The sequence below is a fragment of the Rhinopithecus roxellana genome, chromosome 13 (genome assembly GCF_007565055.1).
Source record: "Rhinopithecus roxellana isolate Shanxi Qingling chromosome 13, ASM756505v1, whole genome shotgun sequence".
Taxonomy (NCBI): Eukaryota; Metazoa; Chordata; class Mammalia; order Primates; family Cercopithecidae; genus Rhinopithecus; species Rhinopithecus roxellana.
Window position 1 is genome coordinate 106610448 of NC_044561.1, and position 25898 is coordinate 106636345.

The 25898-nt window shown below is 51.0% G+C and overlaps 1 protein-coding gene across 1 annotated transcript; it reads right to left on the bottom strand.

Annotated features, from left to right (window-relative positions):
- Nucleotides 1–2208: 2208 nt before the first annotated feature.
- AHCY (adenosylhomocysteinase) lies at nt 2209–24701 on the bottom strand. The gene is made up of 10 exons (XM_010386493.2): nt 24494–24701; nt 17714–17904; nt 16080–16155; nt 13973–14122; nt 13030–13142; nt 12335–12542; nt 12155–12242; nt 11939–12056; nt 7704–7898; nt 2209–3104 (listed from the first exon to the last, which is right to left on the bottom strand). Exons 1-10 carry the CDS (start codon nt 24519–24521, stop codon nt 2973–2975), a joined length of 1299 nt encoding a protein of 432 aa, XP_010384795.1. The 5' UTR covers nt 24522–24701; the 3' UTR covers nt 2209–2972.
- Between the last annotated feature and the right edge of the window lie 1197 nt (nt 24702–25898).

A 25898-nucleotide genomic window follows, 5' to 3' on the forward strand; every position in this document is an offset into this window, starting at 1 on the left:
TCTTTCCCCATGAAGCTTTGATCGGGGCAGCCCAGGGGTATCAGGAGTGGGAGTATTGGGGGTGGAGCAGGAGACACATCATCTTTCATTGTGGGTACCCGGTCAGTGTCACACATGTGACAGATTAGCAGACCTGAAATCAGAGGTAAGTCTGAGACCAGATGTGAAAAGAGGGGCTGTGTTTTCTGAAACAAAAGAAAAGGTTCTGGGAACTGACAGGACACCTCTGAACAGGAAATGAAGAGGCTGGGATAACAGAGACCAGAACTCCTGGAAGGGAGGTGGGGGGCTACATGGGATGTGGCAGGAGGAAGCATTCTGACAGCATTTCCCATATCCGGGAGGAGACACGCTAGAGGGAAGGCAAGGCAGCATGCGCATACACAGACAGCAGCTGTGCAGAAGAAGGCGTTCAACCTCTCTGGCTGAGATGAACAGCAGCCTCTTTTTCCTACTGTGAAGTCATCGTCCCAGCAGCCACCCCAGTAGAACTGAGGCAGGGCTCTGCGCAGCCCTCTGGGTTACAGTTCCAGAGTTCCTGATCTAGTGTCGGGAAATCTGAAACCAGGCTCCCTTCATAAACCTGACCTTGCTGGTGTGGAAAGGGCTTGGATTTTGGTCTAAGTCCTACCACGTACAAAAGTCAGCTCACGCTCGTGGGTTCTCTCAGAGCCTCAGACATGGGAATTCAAGTCTCTATGAGGAATAAATAAGACCTAAGGCCGGGCATGGTGGCTCATGCCTGTAATCCCAGCACTTTGGGAGGCCGAGGTGAGCGGATCACCCAAGGTTAGGAGTTCGAGACCAGCCAGGCCAAGATGGTGAAACCCTGTCTGTACTAAAATACAAAAATTAGCCAGGTGTGGTGATAAGCATCTGTAATCCTAGCTACTTGAGAGGCTGAGGCAGGAGAATAGGTTGAATTTGGGAGACAGAGGTTGCAGTGAGCTGAGATTGTGCCACTGCACTCCAGCCTGGGTGACAAGAGTGAGACTCCATCTCAAAAAAAAAAAAAAAAAAAAGTTTGGGCACAGTGGCTCACGCCTGTAATCCCAGTACTTTGGGAGGCTGAGGCAGGCGGATCACGAGGTCAGGAGGTTGAGATCATCCTGGCTAACATGGTGAAACCCCATCTCTACTAAAAAAAAAATACAAAAAAACTTAGCCAGGCATAGTGGTGGGCGCCTGTAGTCCCAGCTACTCAGGAGGCTGAGGCAGGAGAATGGCGTGAATCCGGGAGGCAGAGGTTGCAGTGAGCCAAGATTGTGCCACTGCACTCCAGCCTAGGCAACAGAGCGAGACTCCGTCTCAAAAAAACAAAAACAAAAACAAAAACAAAAACAAAAAAACTCTAAAAGATGCCTGCACAATGCCTGTCACCCAAGTGCGCAAGATCTCAGCCTATTCTGACCACTCGTGTTGTGATCAGTTGGGAAGTGGGTGCCCTATCATTTGGTACTAATAATAGTTGAAGTACCAAAGTCTGTACACTATTCACAGCAGAGTCACATCACATACACATGTAACTTATGCAACTAAAACTATGTGCACTCAGGGAAAAAGAAAAGGTAAGAATTGTCAGGCAGGATATACTGATGAGCATCTAAGCCAGAGTAAGCAGTTTTCAGCCCCTCATGCCTTGCTGATCATGGGCCACTGAGTGTGACTTAAGGGTTTTACTTGACATCATATCTTTAAAACTTAATGTGAGTCCCCACTTAGTGCACTTTTAAAAATACTGCAAACAGTTGGGCACAGTGGCTCACCCCTGTAATCCCAACACTTTGGGAGGCTGAGGCAGGCAGATCACTTGAGGTCAGGAGTTCAAGATCAGCCTGGTCAACATGGTAAAACCCCATCTCTACTAAAAATACAAAAAAAAAAAAAAATTAGCTGGGTGTGATCTCAGCTATTTGGGAGGCTGAGGCAAGAGGATCACTTGAAGCCAGGAGGCAAAGGTTGCATTGAGCCAAGATTGCACCACTGCACTCCAGCCTGGGTGACAGAGCGAGACTCCGTCTCAAGAAAAACAAAAAGCAAAAACAAGAATTCCCCCTTCATTTTACCCATTCTTTCAAGCCTAAGGACCACGGGCAGTCATTCCACTGCAGACAACCCCGTGAATGCTTCATCAGCATGACTGTAACCCCCTATGCATGGCATACGTTGTTAGCAGAGGACTGTCTATAAAATAAAGGCTCAAAATTCTTTTAGACACCAAGATTTTTATTTACCCACCTTCCTGCTTTCTTTTAACATTATAGGCCAAATTATTCTCTTTTTGACCCAGGGTTGTGATAGGAACCATCTAGTTATAAAGTGGTGGCAGATTTCACGAAATCTGCCTGCATTCATTCATGTTTTTCTGGCCCGTTTCAACCTCTGGCTGTCACTTCTCTGTTCTTTCTCAGTTGCCCCTTAACAGTCTATTCTAACCCCTGTAAAACAGGGACTAAAAGTACTAACCTCATTGTTATGAGGTTTAAGACCCAGCACTAAGCCAGACTCTCAGGAAAATTCAAACAACAGTTCCTCTTGGCCCTTCAATATACCCCCTTCTCATCTGTCGTGGGCTGAGGAACCACTGGAGCTGTAAACCAAGCACACAGGTATAAGTCCACAGACCAGGTGAAGGCCTAGATGGCAAAACACATGGACTTTGTGACTCCACTACTGACTTCGAGGTTAAGGAAGGACTGACTTAGTGAGCTGTTCCAAGACCACTGAGTTCATCGTTCCGTGTAGCTGGGACCTCCATCATGACTGGGGCTTGAGGAGAGGCCTCTGTTCCCGCTGCCACATTTGGAACAATAGACGGCTACAGCAGAGGCCAAAAACTGAGCGATCGGCCCCAGAGAGTCGATGGGGGATACTGACAAACCAATCACAAAGCTGGTGTCGTTAGCTCTTAGGGAGGAGAGGCGGGGCCTGGGCAAGGACAGCAGCTGGAGGGTGAAGCGCAGACCTGGCTCTCAGTAGCGGTAGTGATCCGGCTTGAAGGGGCCATCACGGGACATGCCCAGGTACTGGGCTTGCTTCTCAGTCAGCTTGGTCAACTTCACATTCAGCTTGCCCAGGTGGGCTTCAGCCACTGCCTCATCCAGCTGGGGAGAAACAAAGAAAGACTGGCAATCAGTGCCATGCTCTGGGATCCCTCCGTGTGTCTGGCTGCCAATAGAGGCAGAGTGTTCTGTTGGGGTATCTGCCATGTGTGGCACTCATGTTAACTCTTTCTATCCTCACATCCAGCCTCAGTTAATGTGTTGTTTTGGCTGCCTAGCCCCCCTCAAAAGGGAACCATGACACACCCTCCCCTCCATGTAGCCCTGACAAGACCATCAATCACATCTCCTTCCTCATTCTTCAACTCAAGCAGCTAACCAAAACACTTCTCTGGAATTGATCTATGCACAGGACATATTTTCCCTGATAGGCAGAGACAAGGTGCTCCAGTCCCACTGGGATTCCTAAACAGGGAAGGGTATCAATCAGTCTCAGCTCACCAGTTGCAAGTCTGTTTTACAAGTGAAATGAAGATAGATCCGAGAGACAGAAAGACAGAGCTATGATGTCTTAGGTTTCTTAGCTATGAAATCCTAGGTTTCCAGTGTCTGGATCCGAGAATAAAGTTCTTTTTTTTTTTTTTTGAGACAGAGTCTCATTTGGACGCCCAGGCTGAAAGTGCAGTGGCACGATCTCGGCTCACTGCAACTTCCACATCCCAGGTTCAAGTGATTCTCCTGCCTTAGCCTCCTGAGGAGCTGGGATTACAGGCATGCACTACCACGCCTAGCTAATTTTCTGTTTTCAGTAGAGATGGGGTTTCACCATGTTGATCAGGCCGTTCTCGAACTCCTGACCTCAGGTGATCTGCCCACCTCAGCCTCCCAAAGTGCTGGGATTACAAGCGTGAGCCACCGTGCGTGGCAGATCCGAGAATAAAGTTCTTTTTTGGATTAAACTGGTTCCTTTTTTGACTAAAATACACCTATACATTCTTTGATACCCCTTTACGAATTAGAGCCTAATCCCCACCGCCTCCCCCCACCCCACCGATGATTCATTTCTAATAAATAGAAGAAAGCAGAAGTGATGGTGTGTGACTTTGGATACAAGTTCATAGAGACCCTGTGGCTTCCTCCTTCCTCTCGTCTGGATGACTTACTCTGGAGGAAGCCGGATGCCATGTCCTGAGGATCCAAAAGCAGCCCTCTGGAGAGGCCCATGCATGAGGAATCGAGACCTCCTGTCAACAGTGATGTGAAGAGGAACTTCCAGACCCAGTCAAACCTTCAGATGATTGCAGCCCTGGCAGAAAATCTTGACTGCAACCTCAGGAAAGAGCCTGAGTCAGAAGCAGCCAGCTAAGCTGATCTCAAATTCTTGACTGACAGAAACTGAGATAATAAACATTTATTATTTGAAGCCAGTAAGTCTGGGGGTTAGATTGTTATGCAGCAATAGATAACTGATACACTGGTTTGAACAGTGTTTCTATCACTTGTGACCAAAAGGATTCTAATCCACTGCCATCCTCCTTTTATAAAATGAGGAAATCGGCCGGGCGCGGTGGCTCAAGTCTGTAATCCCAGCACTTTGGGAGGCCGAGACGGGCGGATCACGAGGTCAGGAGATCGAGACCATCCTGGCTAATACAGTGAAACCCCGTCTCTACTAAAAAATACAAAAAACTAGCCGGGCGACGAGGCGGGCGCCTGTAGTTCCAGCTACTCGGGAGGCTGAGACAGGAGAATGGCGTGAACCCGGGAGGCGGAGCTTGCAGTGAGCTGAGAGCCGGCCACTGCACTCCAGTCTGGGCGGCAGAGCAAGACTCCGTCTCAAAAAAAAAAAAAAAAAAATGAGGAAATCAAGGTTCAGAAAAGTGAAATGACTTGTCCACGGTCACCAAGCTAGTGAATGACAGAGCTAGGAGTTGAACCCAGGTCTATCTGGCTTCAAAGCCCCAAAATGTGTCTCAAGAATCCCAGTTTAATGCCTCCAGAGCAGCTCTGAAGAGATTATGCAGAAACTGAGGAGGACAGAGGCAAGAGTTAAATACTAGCCAGCCTCTAACTCTCTCACGAGGGAGACCTCTCCCCACCGCTGAGGGACCCTGTCCTGTCCCATGATGGCATGGCGGCCTTTCACCACAGCTCAGCCCACAGCTTTTACATTCCCAAGTGGTTTCATATCTACTGTTTCATTAGAGCCTCCCAAACACCCTTAAGAAGTAGGATGGGTGGGGTTTATCCTTGTATCTTCAGATGAAGCAACAAGCCTGCAGGTGATATGCTCAGTTGAGAGGCAGACAACAGTAGGACCAGGGCCCAGCCTAGAACTGAGTCCACATCAGTTCCAGAGGTAGAACGACAGCCTCCAACCCCCATAGTACACATTGAAATCAACCTTCTGCTCAGCCTGGACTAGCCCAGAACTTTTCCTTCTCCCAGCACCCTGAACCAGAAGGTATGTCATGTCATAAGGTCAACACCTTGGACAGACAGAGCTAGGTTCTATTCCTGGCCCAATACTTAACATCTGTGAGAGCAAGTCAATCTCTATACCTTACTTTCCCCATTTACAGGATGGATCACTCATCTCTCAAGGCTGTTACAAAGATCAGTGCTACTCAGAGTCATTAGTGCAAGTAGGAGACTTAATAAATGGTGGCTGCCTTCTCTGTCATTTGCTGACCAAGGTACCTAGTCCCTTGCCTACATACAGCATATGAGGCATGATGCCAAGAGTGTCCTGTCCCCAAGCCACCTGTTAGCAATGATGAAGAAAAGTGGTAAGGACAGGGCCAGGTGCTGAGGCAGGAGGTGAGAGCTTTGCCTCTTTCACTTCCAATCCTGGCCTTATGTCAAAGGCCTGACCAATTCCTCACCAAACTCACAGCCATATTTCTCCCAGGTGGGAACAGATAAGGATCAAGTGAGAATCTTTCAACCCCACAACCAGTTGCACAGAACAAGGTACGCCTTGAGGTCCTTGTGGGTAAAAAGTTTGGTCCAGCAAGACATTGCTCCAGGGAGATTAGTTGTTGGCTGGCCCTGGAGACAGATGCCCCAGGCCTCTTCCTGCATCTTCCTCAGTTGACAGAACCAGCCTTTCAAAGGATGAAGGGATGGTATGTAGACCTCATCACAGCTTCTCCAGCAGCCAAAGGCTGGAAGAGTTAAGAGCTACTCTTACCGTTTAGCTCATAGGGAGACCGAGGATCGGACAGGGTAAGGGACAAAGCAAAGTTCACCTGTAATACTGCCAAGAAGAGCCAGGACTAAAACATCTGTCCTGACTCCAGGGAAGGGTAGACTGCGTGGGGTGTTAGGGTGCGCACTGGATTTCATGTCAGAGGACTTCATCATCATGGTTACGCAGACCACACAGCCACAGTGAGATGCCATGCTTAGGGATGTATCGTTTTTTTTTTTTTGAGACAGGGTCTCACTCTGTCGCCAGGCTGGAGTGCAGTGGCACGATCTTGTCTCACTGCAACCTCCACCTCCTGGGTTCAAGCGATTCTCTTGCCTCAGTCTCCCGAATAGCTGGGATTACAGGCGTGCATCACCACGCCAGGCTCATTTTTTGTATTTTTAGTAGAGATAGGGTTTCACCATGTTGGCCAGGCTGGTTTCCAACTCCTGACCTCAAATGATCTGCCCACCTCGGCCTCCCAAAGTGCTAGGATTACAGGCGTGAGCCACCGTGCCCAGCCAGGGATGTATCATCTTATTACAAGGCCACAAACATGCAGCCTGCAGACTGCACTCAGTTTATACACATGTCCAAGTTAACCCGCCCAGTTATTTTTTAAATTATAATGAGGCCAGGTGCAGTGGCCGAGGTGGGTGGATTACTTGAAGTCAGGAGTTCAAGACCAGCCTGGCCAATATGGCAAAACCCCATCTCTAATAAAAATACAAAAAAATTAGCCAGGTGTGGTAGCACGTGCCTGTAATCCTAGCTACAAGAGGCTGAGGTGGGAGGACTGCTTGAACCTGGCAGGTGGAGGTTGCAGTAAGCCAAGATCACATCACTGTACTCTAGCCTGGGCAACAGAGTGAGACTCTATCTCAAAAAAAATAAAAATAAAACTATAATGAGTTGCCTGTATTTAAAAATCATTTCATATAGAGATCTTGGTATCTCTGGCTCTCCTGAAAGGTCAGAAGCCCCAATCAGATGGACCTGGGTTCCTAAGTGGCAACCAGCCCTTTACCCCTTCAGCTCTTCTAGTCCTTGTTCAGCTGGCGTCACTCATTCACCTGCCCAGCCCCTGTGGGTGTGTGGATTCATGACCCTGATCTCAGGAAATCCTCACAATCCTGAAGAGGGGTGCTATTACCTTCATTTCACAGATGAGAAAATGAAGACACAGAGAAATGAAAGAATTTGCCTGGATTACACAGCCTCTAAGTGGTGGGGCTAAGATTCAAACTGGGGTGTGTCCCACTCCAAGGCCCAGGCTCTTCTCAACACCTGGTCCTGCGGCTCTGCTGTGCTCCAGGGAGTCACTCCCCACTGTGGGCCTCAGTTTCTTCCTCTGTCAATGGGGAGAATGACTTATGCACTGTAGAGGACCCCATGAGGGCCTCTGAGAGAGCAGACAGACAAGCACTTTATAAACTCTGGCAAGCCCTGTGTGGGGATCCCGGGATTAGACACGTGACCCTTGGCTTCAGATAGAAGAACAAACCCACCTTCTTGGGCAGAAAGTGAACCCCAATGGGGTACTTGTCTGGATGGGTCCACAGCTCGATCTGTGCCATCACCTGGTTGGTGAAGGAGTTACTCATCACGAAGCTGGGGTGGCCCATGGCACAACCCAGGTTGACCAGCCGACCCTCAGCCAGCAGGATGATGCGGCGCCCATTCTTCAGCCGGTACCGGTCCACCTACACACAGGCAGGGCAAGGGTGAGAGCACGCAGAGCCCCACTCCCACAGCCCACCCCTGCCACAGCCCACCCTCTGGTCTGGCAGGCCTCCCTGCCTCCAACAGTGCCCATGAGGCATCCGAACTGCCCCAAAACAACCTCCAGCACATGGCCTGGCACAAAAATATTAGCCGATATTTATGAGGAAATGCTAAGCTGCAAACCGCACAGTTCTGCTGTGAGAACTTCATGTGCTCACACTTGCTTGGCGCATACAAGGCACTCAGTAAGCAGCTGCTAATGTTATTGTTATGATCACTGTCATGTGCCCTGTCCTAAGTCCTTTACAGGTAACTACCACATTTCATCCCAGAAACAACCCTGCAATTTCAGTACTGCTGTCATCCCCATTTCAGATTTAGAAACTGAAGTTTACGAGGGTTAGGTCACTTGTCCAGAGTCACACACTAAGAGGAGGCTGCAATTTGAGTCTGGATGGTCTGAGGACAGATCCCATGTTCTCAATAACCATGAAATAGTTTTGAATGCAGCTTACTAAAAGCTGAATGCCATGGCACTCACATCGGAATCACCTCAGAAGCTTTAAAAAATGACGATACCCTGGCTTCATTCCCAGAGACTCCTATTCGTGTGGCCCATAGTGTGGCTCCCAGGTGACTGCCAAGGTTGAGAACTCCTGGTTTTGTGAGTGAACATGACATGGAAATCCCCAGCCTCAGTGCCCCAGTCCTCTGTCTGTCCCAGCTGTCTGAACACACAAACTTGCTTTTTCCCCACTCTCAGCTCTTCCCCTGCCATCCCTCCACCCTCAGGTGGCCTCCCAAACATTTCCCCAAAGCCCAGGTTTCCCAGCTGCTCCAAAGGCCTAGTCCTGGTCCAAGGAAAGGTCTCTGATGCCCATCAAGCATTGATGGATGCTTCAATCAATAAGCACTCACTGATACCCATCTAAGTCCCTTGCAGGGACACATCAACACGGACTCTACACTCCTGGTACAACAGTGGGGTCAGAGACCAAAGCCATTGATGGATGCTGCACTAGGGGTCTGTACTAAGAGTGTGGGCATTGCCTCTGCCTGAGGAGCTGGCCAGGAAGGGGGTCTCTTTTTTATAACTTTTTTTTTTTTCCCTGAGATGGAGTCTCACTCTGTCATCCAGGCTGGAGTACAGTGGCGTGATCTCAGCTCACTGCAACCTCTACCGCCTGGGTTCAAGTGATTCTCCTGCCTCAGCCTCCAGACTAGCTGGGACTACAGGCATAAGCTACCATGCCCAGATAATTTTTTGTATTTTTAGTAGAGACAGGGTTTGACCATGTTGGCCAGGCTGGTCTCAAACTCCTGACCTCAAGTGATCCACCTGCCTCGGCCTCCCAAAGTGCTGGAATTACAGGCGTGAGCCACCGCACCTGGCCGGAAAGGGGTCTCTTGAGCTGGGCTGAGAAGATGAACAAGGAGAAGGGCATGTGTTCTGTTCCAAACAAACAGAGCTGTCTGGACAGATGAGCAGAAGTAGGAGCTGCAGTGGGTATTCAGGGAGTGGTCAAATATGGCCTGAGTACAGAGGCCCTTGAGAGGACGGACAAAAGATAAGGTTGGGCAGAAGGCTGACAAGACTGTCAAGGATGTCGAGGGTGGGCACAGAGTCCAACTTTGGAGGGCAGCTTGGCAGAAAGGTGCCCATCACCCCAGAGTAGCAGGTTTCACCTGTGATGCCTTTGCAGAAGGAGGTCTGGCTGGCTGTCAGGGGTGTGGCTGCCATGGAAGCATGCCCTGGCCACCCCCACACTGTGATGAGTGCCAGGCCTTCTAGGCAGAGATGGAGGTGCCCTCTGCCTAGCCGGGAACTGACACCCTAGACTAGCGCAGGACCTAGCCAAGGAGAACCCCCACGTAGGAGCAGAGCACCCAAGGGGAGCAGTGTAGGAGATGTGGGTTCACAGAGCTGCCTGTCTGCCTCTCTGGGACTTGGGCTTCTGGTGTGGCTATGACTGGGTGGGTGTCAGGGCTTTGGCCAACTCTGTCTGTATCTTCTATATCATATCTCAAACACGGCACAGCACCAACTCAAAGACCTCACATTAAATGGGCTCTTCTCCCTTTAAAAAATGTGATGGGCCTGGTGCAGCAGCTCACACCTGTAATGCCAGCACTTTGGGAGATAACAAGCTCAGGAGTTTGAGACCTGACCTGACCTCAGCCTGACCTCATCTCTACAAAAAATAAAAAATTGGCCAGGTGTAGTAGTGCACACCTGTAGTCCCAGGTACTTGGGAGACTGAGGCAGGAGGATCAGTTCCTTCAGCCCAGGAGGTCAAGGCTGCAGTGAGCCATGATCGTGCCATTGCCCTCTAGCTTTGGTAACAGAGCGAGCCCGTCTCAAAAAAAAAAAAAAAAAAAAAAAAGATGAACATCTCTATACACATCTTAATTATCTCCTAAGGACCAATTACAGGAGAGATTGCCCAAAGAGGATGCTTAACTTTAAAGCTCTTGAGATCCAAAGCCAAAATGTCTTCCAGAAACATACTACTTTTATAATCAGATAAAAAATAAACCCATAATAATTGCAACTCAAGTAAAACTTCACACCCCCCACAAGAACTCATCTTCCAGTTTCAGTGCCCCAATGCCTAATGCAAACCTGTTCTTTCCCAGCTCAGTGCATGGGCCTGCTCCTCACACAGCAGTTCAAGCTGTGTCCCTTTTTGTTGTTTTTATCTGCTTGTTTTTTTGAGATGGGAGTCTCGCTCTGTTGGCCAGGCTAGAGTGCAGTGGCGCAATCTCAGCTCACTGCAACCTCCGCCTACCAGGTTTAAACAATTCTCATGTCTCAGCCTCCCGAGTAGCTGGGATTACAAGCACCCACCAACATGTCCAGCTAATTTTTTTATTTTTTTTTTTGAGACAGTCTCACACTGTCACCCAGGCTGGAGTGCAATGGCAGGATCTCGGCTCACTGCAACCTTCGCCTCCCGGGTTCATGTGATTGTCCTGCCTCAGCCTCTCAAGTAGCTGGGATTACAGGCACACACCACCACACCCGGGTACTTTTTTGCATTTTTAGTAGAGACGGGGTTTCACTATGTTGGCCAGACTGGTCTCAAACTCCTGACCTCATGATTTCCCCCTCTCAGCCTCCCAAAGTGCTGGGATTACAGGCGTGAGCCACCATGCCCGGCCCCCCTTTTTTTTTTTTCGAGATGGAGTTTCACTCTTATTGCCCAGGCTGGAGTACAATGGTGCGATCTCGGGTCACTGCAACCTCCACCTCCCGGGCTCAAACAATTCTCCTGTTTCAGCCTCCTGAGTAGCTGGGATTACAGGCGCATGCCACCACACCCTGCTAATTTTTGTATTTTTAGTAGAGATGGGGTTTCATCATGTTGGTCAGGCTGGTCTCAAACTCCTAACCTCAGGTGATCCGACCGCCTCGGCCTCCCAAAGTGCTGGGATAACAGGCGTGAGTCACCACGCCCGGCCCAGCTAATTTTTTTGTATTTTTAGTAGAGATGGAGTTTCAACCATGCTGGTCAGGATAGTCTCGAACTCCTGGCCTCAGGTAATCTGCCCATTTCGGCCTTCCAAAGTGCTGGGATTATAGGTGTGAGCCACCGTGCCTGGCCAAAGCTGTGTCATTTGTGACTCTGCCTTCATCCTGTCCCTACATGCTGTCCATCCATCCCCAGCACTCCCCAAGCCGAGGCAGCCATCATCCCCTGCAGGGATTCTATGAGCCTCCTCTAAAAGCCTCCCTCCCCACCACCTGCCATGGCTGCTTTTATTCTGCACATAGTAGCTAGAGTGATCTTTCTAAAACTACAGGCTCGCCACATACAGCTCACCTGCCTGATACCTTCAGGGATGCCGGCTGCCCTCCAGGATAAGGTTGCCATCTCCGGCTGGCTCTGATGCTAGGCCCTCTTCTCCCCATGCTCCTGCACAGGTTGCCACCATCTCCTCAACTCCCCTCCCTGGGAGCCAGCACTCCTCTGCACTCCCATCTGCCCAGCCTGCTGGCAGGGCAGGAGCTTCTCACCTGCGGCTTGATGTTCACCTTCTCCACGGCGTTCTCATTGAGCCACTTGACATCGATCTCCACGTCAAAGTGTCCAATGTTACACACAATGGCATCATCCTTCATCTGCTCAAAGTGCCTGTCAGGCAGCCCAAGACCATGGGAGATTGTCAGAGACAGAGAGCTATCCCAACCCTGCCCTCCTCCCTCACTTCCCAGGACCCCCATGGCACCTACCGGCCAAGGATGATGTCAACACAGCCTGTGGTGGTGACAAAGATGTTGCCCTCCTGACAGGCCTCATCCATGGTGGTCACCTCATAGCCTGTGCAGAGACAGTGGCTGTGGGTCATCTATGGTGGCCTTGCCCCTCCCTCTGGCCCCAGTGGCTGACAACCAACCCTTGCCCTATCCTACCTTCCATGGCAGCCTGCAGTGCGTTGATGGGGTCAATCTCAGTGATGATGACACGGGCCCCGAAACCCCGCAGGGCCTGGGCACAGCCCTTGCCCACATCGCCATAGCCTGCCACCACTGCTACCTTGCCAGCAATCATCACATCTGTGGCCCGCTTGATGCCATCTATGAGGGACTCCCGGCAGCCATAGAGGTTATCAAACTTGCTCTGAAAGGAGAGGGGGTAAGAAGACAATGGGGGCAGGCAAGGCCCTGGGGCCAGGACCACTTGGCCTCACAGTATTCTGAAGAGCCCAGGTGTCGTGGGCCCACCAAGCATCCCGGCCTGGGCTGAACCCCTCCAGCAGCCAATGCCCCCACACGCCCTTCACCCCAGTCGGCTCCAAGAGCCTTTCTATAATCTTTCCCTGCTGGTGTGGAGCTGATGCCTTCCTAGGCATCAGTTACTAGGAGAGACTGCCCGGTCAAAGACCTTGCTTAACTTGAAAGCTCTTCTTCCCAAAGCCATAAAGCTCCTGAAGCCCAGCTCTGAGACCCCTTTTAAATGCACTCATTAGCCTTGGTCTATAACCGCTTTTGCCCCTCAAATGAGGGCTCCATGTCCCTCGCCTCAGCCTTCCTGGGCACTCTTCTTCAGAGGCCTCGCCCTGAGCTGCAGCCACTGCAGCAGGAGCTGTCACTGCCCCTCAGCTCACCTTGGTGACAGAGTCATTGACGTTGATGGCAGGCACCTTGAGGATCCCATTGGCCATCATCTTGTAGAGGTTGTGGACCCCAGTCGTTGTCTCCTCAGAGATGCCTCGGATGCCTAAACAAGAGAGGACAAGACAAGCCTCAGAGATGCCACACCTGTGCTCACGCAAATTCTTCATCTTTGCCCCCTAAAGCCATTCATCTTCCTGGGTTCCCATCTCTGTGACTGATCCCACAGGCCCCCCCAAGTCACACAGACCAGCGTGAGGGAGGAGTCCCTGATGCCCTCCTACAGGGAAGCCACCGCCAGGCCTAGTGACTCTGCCTCCCAACAACTCCCAGCTTCTCTTTTCTCACTGCCGCTGCCCTAGTCCCTGACCCTGTCACTTCTTCCCAGTCTCCCTACCACAACCCATCCTCCATGCAGCAGCCATTTCTAACATGTATCTTCTCAGAGAAATCTCAACGCCCTCCAGTGATTTTCCCTTGCTCTGAGAATCAGGTCAAACACTTTTCTATTGGCCTATTAGGCCCTAACACATGTGGCCTTCACGAAAGTTCACACCATACCCCCCAGCGAAGGTTCCCTTTGCTCACTGCTATCCTGTGGGCCTCTTTTCTGTTTCCTGAACACTCCAGCCATTCCTGCCTCAGGGCCTCTGCACTCTCCGCACTCCGTGCCTACTTTGAACAAAGCTGGCTCCCTCCCACCTATTCCCAGCCATGGCCCTGTGCCTGCCCTTGGGCCATTGGCTCAGCTGCCCTAGCCTCACAGCCTCAGAAGTCAGGAGGCCCCGGTATGAATGCCAGAGCCTGCCATCCTCCCATCCTCCAGATCCTGCTGCTTCAGGCAATGGAAATCCTGCCAGGCCTGCGGCCATCATGTGGGCGAGCAGGTCCCACCCAGGCTGCCAGCACCCAGCCCACCTGCCCCGCCCTGCTAACCTGACAGGAGCTGCGGGTACTTGGTGTGGATGAGGTTGGTGAGGTCGCCCCCGTCATCCAGAATCATGTTGAGGGGCCCGTCCTTGAAGTACAGCGTCTGCTCAATGCACCACAGGTACTCCTCGTCCGTTTCGCCCTTCCAGGCATACACTGGAGGGTGAGTGGCACATCAGGGCCTGGACTTCCCCAACTGGTACTTGCTCCAGGGAACAACCCTAGCAGAGCCAAAACTACCTCCTTCCCAATTTCCATCCCCAGCCACCTCCGGCCCCTCTGAAGACTCAGCAGTGGTAAGAACATAACTTGGAGCCACATAGATCTGGGTTCAAATCCTGGCTCAGCCACTTGCCAGCTGTGTGACCTTGGGCAAATCACTTCACCTCTCTGAGCCTCAGTCTTCTCCTCTGTAAATAGGGCTCACAATAGTATGGACTAAGTGAGACAGAAGCCATGTACAGCCCCACAGATATAGATATCAGAAAATAATTATTTCCTTTCCCATCCCCTTCTGCCTGGGCCCCAAGGACTGAGGCATCAACCCTAAGTGACCAGAGCTTGATGCCCCACAATGTCTCCCCCTCAGCAGGATCCACAAGGCAGGATCCAAGGTTTGCTCTGCACTGAAAGGACTGGAGCACCAGCAGCCTCCGTGCAGGAGAGTCTCAGGCAAAGTCTGGCCAAAAAATGACTACGAGCAGATACCATGTATGGGGCACCTGCTTTCTGCCAGACATGACTCTAAATCCTCCATACCCCATCTCATTCTTCCTCATAGAAACCCTGTGAGGCAGCCATGACCATTATCATCACTTACAGATGCCCACAGAGGGGCTAAGATGCACTTGGGTCATGCTACATGAAATTCCAGAATAGATACCAGAACTAAGGGCTACTGACCACCAGCCCACACTCCTCCCATGTGGCATGACTAGGGTACAGGTGTGGGGTTCCCAGGAGCCTCTTGCGAGCAAAGGATGCTGGCCAAGCAGAGCCAGCTGCTCCTACCCACAACTGGAGCAGGCAATGGTCTTAAGAATTGCACTGAGCCGAGATTGCACCACTGCACTCCAGTCTGGGCAACAGGGCAAGACTCCGTTCTCAGAGGAAAAGAAGAGAGAAGAGAGAAGAGAGAGAAAAGAGAGAAAAGAGAAAACAGGCCGGACACGGTGGCTCACGCCTGTAATCCCAGCACTTTGGGAGGCCGAGGTGGGTGGATCACGAGGTCAGCAGATGGAGACCATCCTCATTAACATGGCGAAACCCCGTCTCTACTAAAAATACAAAAAATTAGCCGGGCATGGTGGCAGGCGCCTGTAGTCCCCGCTGCTTGGGAGGCTGAGGCAGGAGAAAGGCGTGAGCCCGGGAGGCGGAGCTTGCAGTGAGCCCAGATCATACCACTGCACTCCAGCCTGGGTGACAGTGAGACTCCGTCTCAAAAAAAAAAAAAAAAGAGAGAAAAGAAAAGAAAAGAAAACAAGGCCACAAGGACTTTCCCAGAAGAAAGCCATGGTGCCCAGTCAAGGCTGAGGAATGGGGGCCATGCCCATTCAGCCCTGGTCAGTCTGTGAAGGAGCACTGCGCCACCCCTCCTCTCCACCTATGGTTGGTTAGAAGGAATCCTGAATGTCCTATTTAATCACTGGGTCAGATCTAACCACTCCTCTCCCCAAGTCCAAGCAGACATGTGCCCAGCCTGTGAAAGCTCCTTTCTCGTTAGTCTTGGTCCTTCCTTAGTCCTTTAGACCGCCATACCCTAGGCAGTGAGCCTCTTTTTCTGCCCCGTAGCCCTCCCCAGTTCTTTGGAAAGAGATCCACATCCTTCCTTTAATGAACTTCCCCTCTGCTTCATCATTTAGTTCCCAATCATAAGATCTTGCTCTTCCTGGTTACATGGCTTGACTTGGGTCAATAAACAACTTCCACAGGATTTGAGACGATGATGGGACAAAGCAGCTCTTTCCTATGGGTCGCTGGGCTAGGATTTTGTGGCCGTTACTCCTCTCCCCTTTGGTAATGTAAGGAAGTCTGTTGCTCTAGCAGTCAGTGAAGCAAAGAAGGCTGAGCCCCTTCACAAATTCCACATGTCCCAGCTGCAAGCAGGACTCACCCGGAATGCCAGCCTTGGCAATGGCAGCTGCCGCATGGTCCTGGGTGGAGAAGATGTTGCAGCTGGACCACTGCACCTAGAAGAGCCATCAAAACAAGGCTGTTGGTCACCAGTGGCTCAAAAGCACAAGGGACACTGGGCAAGGAAAAGGGAGAGCTCTTCGGGTAGTGGGGACAGGTTTGGGATCTAGGCACAGCAAGCTCTAGGATCACAGCCTGGGGATGCTGGGTGGGTAGATGGGAGCCAGACCAGGGGCAAGATCCAACTCAGGTTTTAAAACCTCACTCTGGTGCTGTGTGGAAGGGAAAGGGTGGCAGCAAGGAGACAACTGAAGAAACTGTTGGAGAAGACTCCAGACAAGAAATATGACAGTAGGCCGGGTGCGGTGGCTCAAGCCTGTAATCCCAGCACTTTGGGAGGCCGAGACGGGCGGATCACAAGTTCAGGAGATCAAGACCATCCTGGCTAACACGGTGAAACCCTGTCTCTACTAAAAACTACAAAAAACTAGCCGGGCGAGGTGGCAGGCGCCTGGAGTCCCTGCTACTTGGGAGGCTGAGGCAGGAGAATGGCGTGAGCCCGGGAAGTGGAGCTTGCAGTGAGCTGAGATCCGGCCACTGCACTCCAGCCTGGGCGACAGAGCGAGACTCCGTCTCCAAAAAAAAAAAAAAAAGAAATATGACAGTAGCAGTGGAGGTGATGAGAAGTTGTCACATCCTGGGTCTACTCTGAAGGCTGCACTGACAGGATTTGCTGAGGGATGAGTTGTTGGAGTAAAAGGGGTTGGGAGCGGGGAGGAAAGGGTGGGGAGGAGATGACTCCCAGATTCTTGAACTGAGAGAACCCAGAAGGCTGGAGTGGAGGTTCCATTTACTCAGGTGGGGAAGGCTTCGGGAAGAAGAGTGGGCAGAAAATCCTGAGTCTGTTTGAACATGTTCTGCCTGAGATGAGTACTAGACCTCCAGGTAGCGTCAATGCCCCCGCTCCTGGATATGCCAGTCTGGAGTTCCAAGAGAAGTCCAGGCTAGTACAAAAATGTGGGAGTCATCACCAGATAAATAGTATCTAAAGCTATAAAATCAGACCTCCAAGAGTGAATGCTGAAAAGAAAGAAGAGATCCAAGGACTGAGCCCTGAGCCCCTCTGTGGGTTTTGGCTGCACTGTCCTACCCTGCTGTGCGAAACCAGCTTGCTTCTTGACTCTCAGACCTCAGGAGAGCTGTCATTCATTGGCACACATGACCCAGGCTGAACCAATCAGAGCTGCCATCATCTGGCCAACCATAATGGGTCCAGGGTAGGCCTGTGACCCCAGGAGGGCCAAGGCAAGCTGGCCCTTACAGGACTAAGTAGGACATGGGCATTGAGTTTTTCCTGACAGAGCATCCATCAGGAGGATGCCTTGAGGGTAGCCAACAGTGACCTTCCCAGCCAGGGAGAAAATCTGCAGAACACTCACCACAAAGTGTGGCAGCACTGGGCAACGGGGAGGAAACCCAATGAGAGAGAGGAGCCCCTCCAGGCCCAGGGTTGGCTCCACACCTGGAAGGTCCCCACCCCAGCACAGTCGTCTTCTTCCCTGGCTGAACCCAGGGAGGGCAAGGACTCTGGGGTGTTACAGCTGTGGGCCTCACCTCAGCACCCAGGGCGACGAGGGTCTCAATGAGGACGGCTGTCTCCACCGTCATGTGCAGGCAGCCGGCGATACGAGCGCCCTTCAGTGGCTTGGAGGCCGAGTACTGCTCCCGCATACGCATCAGGCCCGGCATCTCGTTCTCAGCAATGTCCAGGGCCTTGCGTCCCCAGGCAGCCAGTCCGATGTCAGCTACGGGGAGAAGTAGGTGGGAGTTCCGTGAGCCCCTTTGTCCCACCAACCCAGAGGGGTGGTCACTGTGTGTGGACCCTGATCCACGTGTGGAATCAACACACCAGGGCTTAGCACTGTCACCACATTCTCTCACTCATTCAACAAGTATTTATGAAACCAGAGTACTCAAGAAAGACATGGTCCCTGCCTACCTGCCCCTTTCTGACTTGTGGGAGAACACATTTAATCACACAGGGACACAAAAATTACAACATAAAGAAGTGCCCCTTTGAAAAACAGCTCACATGACACTTCCTACTACCCTGCCTTTCTGCTGACACCTATCAACCTCCAGGTCACTCCTCACTCCCTAAAGACATTAGCTTCTGGTTGTCCATAGCCCTCTCTCAGTCATCACTCCTGGTGATTCAACGCTCATAAAAATTTCTAACACTTTGGATATGACAGTTCCTTGATCTCCTTTCAGATGTGAAAATGCTTCCCCACTCCTGATGTTTCTTTTCACCTGGAGGAACTCATCCGTATAACTAATGCTCTTGGCCTCTGCCCCAGGGGAGGTGGGGTGAACTTGCCTGACCAGTAAAACTGACAGGAATAAATGGTGTGCTCAGCTTAGCTCTCCCTTCTTTCTGCAAGCAAGCACTCACCTGCCCACTTGCAGGAAGCTGGTGTTCTCTGCTTTTCCAGAGACCAACCTACCCTGGCCTACTTTGCCTGCAACTGACTGGGTAACTGCTCTATCTGAGGGTTCAGTCAGCAGGATCATTTGGATTTCATATTAATCTATATCCTCTGGCTTCGAGGTTATTAGTAATAAAAGGTAGTATTTTGGGTGCTATCTGCCACCTAAAATACCAATCCACATCCTCTGGCTTCAAGGTTATTAGTAATAAAAAGTATATTTCAGGTGCTATCTGCCACCTAAAATGTCTCGAATTTGTTCAAATTCTCAGGCAGGAAAGAAGGATATTATTACGAGCTAACTCACTATCTCAATACTCTTCCCTCTGATCCATCTCAACCTCCTCTCTCCCCTATCACACTTGGTCCATTTCCAAGGTCATACCCTAGGTCAGTCCCTAGGTCAAAGTTTGCAGACTTCCCCAATAAGGGATGCTCCTCTGGCATGCTTGTAAATCTCTCCTGGAAAATCTGATTCAGCAGGTCTAAGACTCCTGGTGATTTTTATCTTTAGGGAAGCTTAGATGCTGCCAATCACCCAAAGAGGTAGGCGGTGGGAGACAAAGGATGCTGTAGAGAATTTAATAATCTAAGAATTTAATAATAAAATTATCTAAGTCAGTCAGCTTCCTACAGTGCATTGTAACAATTTCAGAATGAAACATGCCTCCTGCATGAAAGACCACTCTGGCTGTGCCTCAACTCAAGCCACCCACCCCAGCCCTCCTACCCCACTAGGCCATCATCAATGATAGCTCTCATTGGAAATCTGGACTTCCAGCACCCAACTCTAACCACATCTCATCTTTCTGGGTTTCTCCCTCTCTGGAGGGAGTTCCAACAAGGCTGTGGCCTGTCAGGTCAGAACTTCTATTCAATTCATCCTACCAATTTCTACTGTCCCTTCTGCCCCCTTTCCCTTTGAGAACTCACTTGGCAAAACTCTCAGCCCAATTAAACCCGACCCTCCACTGCACCAGAGCCACTGAACCCAGCAGGAGGACAATCACAACCACACCAAGACATCACATTTAATTATTTACTTATTTATTTTTGAGACATAGTCTGGCTCTGTAGACCAGGCTGGGGTGCAGTGGCGCGATCTCAGCTCACTGCAACCTCTGCCTCCAGGGTCCCAGTTCAAGCAATTCTCCTGCCTCAGCCTCCCCAATAGTTAGGATTGCAGGAATGCGCCACTATGCCCAGCTAATTTTTGTATTTTTAGAGGACACGAGGTTTCAGCATGTTGGCCAGGCTGGTCTTGAACTCCCGACCTCGTGATCCACCCGCCTCAGCCTCCCAAAGTGCTGGGATTACAGGTGTGAGCCACCACACCTGGCCAACACATCACATTTGTTAACACCATAAAAGACACATAGCACATTGCAGCAACCTTATGACATTTTCCTAGTAAATTTACTCCCATTTTCTACTTTCCTCAACCCTCCAACACCTTTCCCCGTCGAATGACAATCTCACTTTCCAATTCACTGAGATGAATTGAGAACCAGGCCACTTTTCCCCTATGGAATCCACCAGTCACCTATAGCAGTCATCTACAGCTTCAAACCAGGCACTCTTTCCTGTTACCAAAGATGAGCTGGCCAGGCGTGGTGGCTCACACCTGTAATCTCAGCACTTTGGGAGGCCAAGGTGGGCGGATCACTTGAGGTCAGGAGTTCAAGAACAGCCTGACCAACATGGTGAAACACCGTCTCTACTAAAAATACAAAAATTAGCCATGTGGTGGTAAGTGTCTATAATCCCAGCTACTCAGGAGGCTGGCAGGGGCATCACTTGAATCTGGGAGGCAGAGGCTACAATGAGCTGAGATCATGCCACTGCACTCCAGCCTGGATGACAGAGTGAGACTCAGTCTCAAAAACAACAAAATAAAATAGATGAGCTGTCCCTGCTCCATGGAGCCCGATTCCACATCCCCTCTCCTCCTTAAGGACTTCCATACTCCACTGAAACTGCTCTTTTGTCCCAAGACCAGCCTGACCTCCACACCTAATGCAAAATTACCCATGACCATGTTTCTCCCGGCAGCACAGATCGCACAAATTACTTGTCCTCCTTCCTGAAACCCTTTCTTTACTTGGCTTCTGCGACTCTGTCCTGTGCTTTTCCACCTACCTTCTTGGTTCCTCTTTAGCTAAGACTTTAGCGTTTGGGGGCCCTCAGGGCTTCATCATCTCCCAGTTCTCTAATGTTTACCAATTAAGCTCATCCAGTCTTATGGCTTTACATACCTTCTCTACCAGGATGACTCCCACGTATTTATCTCCAACCCAAACTACTTCCCTGAACTTGAGATTCAATGTGATCCAACTGCCTCCACGGCACCTCCACTTGGATGTCCAATCAGATCTATTATGTGTCATGTTGGAGTCCTCGTGGCTCCTTGCCCCTACTACCCGTTACTCTCCCAATCTTCCCATTTTAGGAAATGAAACCACCATTCAACCAGCAACTCTGCCCAAAAACTTAAGATTTGATTCCTCTTTTCCCCTTTCACCTCAATCAGCATGTTTCTGGCTCAACAAGCGAAATATATAAGCAATCCAACCACATCTCACCACCTTCATCTAAAGTGTCACTTCTCAGGCCAGGCGCGGTGGCTCATGCCTATAATCCCAGCACTTTGGGAGGCCGAGGCAGGCGGATCACTTGAGGTCAGGAGTTCCAGACCACTGGGCCAACATGGTGAAACCCTGTCTCTACTAAAAATACAAAAATTAGTCAGGCGTAGTGGCGGGCACTTATAATCCCAGCTACTCAGGAGGCTGAGGCAGAGAATCACTTGAACCTGGGAGGCAGAGGTTGCAGTGAGCCAAAATAGCACCACTGCACTCCAGCCTGGGTGAAAGAGGGAGACTCTGTCTCCAAAAAAAAAAGAACAATAAAGAAAGAAAGAAACTGCCACTTCTCAGTTGGACACTGCTACAGCCTCTTCACTGGTGGTCCCATGCTCTAACATGCCATTCTCCCCACAGTAGCCAGAGGAGGGAGGCTTTTAAAAATGTAAGTTACATCACCTCCATTATTCTACTAAACAAAACAAGCAAATCCTCCAATGGCTTCCCTCAATCTTCGGGCCCCATCTGCATGACTGCCTGCCCCTCCTCCATCTCTCCACTTCCCCCCCTCACTAGCTGCTCAACACACAGGCTTCCTGACCAACTTCAGGCAAGCTCCACTCATTCCCACCTCAGGGCTTTAACCCAAGCAGTTATCGGCCTGGAAGTCTTCTCCCAAGCACCTAATACAGTACCTGGCACAGTAGGTGCTGAAAAAAACCTGGAAACAGTAAAGAACTTAGTATATCCCTGCTAGAGGAATAAAGAGTGCACCAGGGTGACTCAAATAGAGGGGTGAGTTGGGACTTCAGTCCCAGTGAAGTGGGGACTCCACTGTTTTCAGGGAGCCAGCATGCAAAGACCAGCTTTGTCTTTTGAAAAGACCCCATTGGCTGCTGCGTGGATCTGTGGAGCAAGAGATCCCGGGAGACATGCAAGGAGACCAGAACTGGGGTGGTGACCATGGAGACAGACAAGTGGCAGATCTGCTCACATAAAATGGCATATCTGTGCCACCCCTGTCCTTGGGTCACCTTTGTGTCTCCAGCATGACCTGGCTCAGAGAAGGGGTCAGCAACTGTTTACTGACCATATCCGTCATCAGAACTGAATGAAAGAAGATCCATGAGAGGGGCTGGCACATGACAAGGGTGGCAAAGAAAAACAACACAAATCTGAACCTAGCCCGAGTCCCAGCATTTACTAAGGAGGAAAGAACCCAGAGAGGAGTTTGCTGCAGGTTCCGTAGCCAATTAACAGCAGAACCAGAACCGGCAGTCAGGCAGGGCTACACCAGAGGCCCCTCTCAAGGCCCCTCCTGGGAGGGGCCCGGCTGTATGGGACAATGGGTTATGCCCTGTGCTGCTAAGCTCCACCCCTCCACCACCACATGTCCCTCCAGCTAAAAGTAACTCCTTCAGTGCCCTCGAGGACACTGTGCAAGCCCCACAGTTTTCTGTGGGACCCTCAACTCCAAGGGCACAGGAGAGGGTAGATGCTCCAATCTCTGGAGCTAAGGACTTGCAGAAGTCACAGGAACACCTGTCCCCAGGACAACTCAAGAGGAACAGCAAGAGCCCCTCTAAACATCAGTTTCTTCATCTGTAAAGGCAGGATAATCATCCCTAGCTTGCTATACACCCCAAGTAAAGAAAACGCCATATGATCAAGATCTGGCGTACAGCAGGGCCTCCTTCCTCCAGCCCCACCCAGCTAAGCTCCCCCTCTCCCAAACCCAGCTTTATCTCCACCCACGTAACCCAATGGCCCCAATCCTGACCCACTAATCTCTCCACAGTATGACAAGCCCCCATTCCAGCTCTACTATTGATGTGACCTTGACATAACTTTTCTGGGTTCAGTTCCAGCATTCACACAATGGAGACAGTCTACTCTGGTAGCAACTTGATGAACTACTTTAACTGAATCTTTGCAAGTCACTTCCCAAGGGCCTCAGTTTCGTGTTCTATCAGGGGATAATGTCCACCTCTACGAAGATTATTCTGCAAACACACGTAAATCACCAGATATACAGCAAGTGTCCCATAAACGTGGATGCCATTCTCCAGACTTAATAGTGTCTTTTTTTTTTTTTTTTGAGACAGGGTCTTGCTCTGTTGCCCAGGCTGGAGTGTGGTGGTGCAATCTCGGCTCACTGTAACCTCCGTTTCCCAGTTCAAACAATTTTCCTGCCTCAGCCTACCAAGTAGCTGGGATTGAAGGCCCCGCCACCACGCCCGGCTAATTTTTCCGTTTTTAGTAGAGATAGCGTTTCACCACGTTGGCGAGGCTGGTCTCAAACTCTTCACCTCAAGTGATTCTCCCACCTTGGCCTCCCAAAGTGCTGGGATTACAGGGGTGAGCCACCACACCCGGTCTAATAGTGTCGAAGTTCCTTGAAAAGCTACTAGCCAGACTGAACTGGTTTTTGCTGAAAACTCATTAGGATTGTTCCGCGTGTATTGGCTTGCACACAGTGGTGAAAGGGTACGCTCAGAGGTCTAGATGGCCTGCGTTCCAATCTTGCTCCATCGCCACCAGCTGTAACACTGAGGGCAAGTTACCTCTGCCTTAGGATTCTCATCATAAAACGAGAACAATTTCCCTACAGAGCCATAAGACTAAAATAAACCTAGAAGGCAGTGCCGATCCCACACGAAACGCTAAGTAAACGTTTAACTATCCCTGTATCACACTTCAATTGGTGGGACAGCAGGATTTTTCTAATCACTCCAAATTTTCTTCAAGATTTCTGCAAGGCTGCCCCTGCTGGCGGGGTGAGGGACCCCACAGTTTGGGTAACTGGCCCAAAGTCTCAGGGGAAAGGACCGGAGCCGGCCTGGGGCTCGCTTTCCAGGCCTCTCTTCATACACCTTCCGGGGCACCAGTGCCCTCGTCGTCCCTGTAGGAGGCCCAGAGAGGGGTGGAAACTCGTCGGGGCCGCCCAGCTGGACAGCGTCCGGTCCAGGCCCAGCAGGCCGGGCGTAGGCCCCCTGAGCAGGGTCCGGCAGGTGCCAGCCGTCCCAGGCCGCGGCCAGGTGTGCTCTCCCGCGGAGCACGCCGCCTGTTTGCGGCTCTCAGCCAGCGCGGCGGCCCCGGCGTCGCGGGGCATGCTGGGACTTGTAGTCCGCAGCCACCCGGAACAGCCCTCTCACGGCCGCGCGAGCACTCCAACTTCCAGGTGGCTTCGCGCGGCCAGAAACGCGCCGAACCTGCGATTCCAGGGGTCCAGAGCGCCCCGAGTCGGCCCTGCAGCCCCCGCCACGAACAAACCCCGGGCGGGTGCCGAGCGGCAGCAACTGGCTGCAGGTCCTGGAACTCACCGACTTTGTAGGGCAGTTTGTCAGACATGCTGGCGGCGCTCGTGATAGAAACAGGCGAAGGGGGCTGGGCCTCAGTCTAGGGACACGCACTGGGCGGGCGGCGCCGGGTAGGGATATACGCGTGGCGCCGGCGCCTTTAAATATCTTCCCCATACTTGCATATTCATGACCCGCTGGGGCGGGGCCCAACGCGCAGGGCGGGGCAGGAATCTCACTCACCGGTCCGGAAGTGAGCGCTGTGAGAGGCCTGAGAGCCAGCCGGGCCGTCCTCTCGCTGGTTCAGCCAGTTAATTCAGTGTCAAAACCCAGCGGAACTGAAATTCCGCCAGTTCACTTCTCTGTGCCTCAATTTCCTGTAAAATGGGCCAAATGACACCTACCACACAGATTATTATAAGTAAAGTTGCAGGCCAGGCGCAGTCGCTCACACCTGTGATCCCAGCCACCAGTTTGGGAGGCCAAGGTGGGAGGATCGCTTGAGTCCAGGAGTTCAAGACCAGCCTGGGCAACATAGTGAGACCTCATCTCTACAAAAAAATTTAAAAATTAGCCGGGCGTGGTGGCGTGCGCTTGTAGTCCCAGCTACTTGGGACGCTGAGGCGGGAGGGAGGCTCGCTTGAGCCCGGAGATCGAGGCTGCATGAGCTATCATCCCACTACAGCACTCCAGCCTGGGCAAAAGAGCAAGACCCTATCTCAAAAAAAAAACAAAAACAAAGTAAAGTTGTCATTTGTCAGGTACCTACTGACATCCCAAACATTCGCCTTACTCCATATAACCACCACCCTGAATTTAAATAAGTTTGCATACATTTCTTTTTTTTTTTTTTGTGAGGAGTTTCGCTCTGTCGCGCAGGCTGGAGTGCAGTGGCCGGATCTCAGCTCACTGCAAGCTCCGCCTCCCAGGTTTACGCCATTCTCTCGCCTCAGCCTCCCAAGTAGCTGGGACTACAGGCGCCCGCCATCTCGCCCGGCTAATTTTTTTGTATTTTTTAAGTAGAGACGGGGTTTCACCGTGTTAGCCAGGATGGTCTCGATCTCCTGACCTCGTGATCCGCCCGTCTCGACCTCCCAAAGTGCTGGGATTACAGGCTTGAGCCACCGCGCCCGGCCTGCATACATTTCTTATACTTTTACTGCATCCGTAGTCATTAAACAGTTCTTTCTGTGTTTAAAACCTTTATGTATCAACCGTATTTACCCTTCTGCAACTTACTTTTTTCTGTGAGCATTATATTTGTGAGACTCATGCATATAGCTTGAGTATATTCATTTTTGCTGCTGTATAATTCAGTCATCCCTAGGCATGGGAAGGGGGGATTGGTTTCAGGACCCCTGTGGACTCCAAAATCCTTCTATGCTCAAATCCCTCATATAAAATGAGGTAGTATTGGCATATAACCTAC

Coding starts and splice junctions, on each gene's coding strand:
- AHCY (XM_010386493.2), bottom strand. CDS start 24,521: ATGTCTGACAAACTGCCCTACAAAGTCG. Junction 12,243..12,334: donor ACTGCAGGCTGCCATGGAAG/GTAGGATAGGGC, acceptor GTCTCTGCACAG/GCTATGAGGTGACCACCATG. Junction 12,057..12,154: donor GTTGACATCATCCTTGGCCG/GTAGGTGCCATG, acceptor GCTGCCTGACAG/GCACTTTGAGCAGATGAAGG.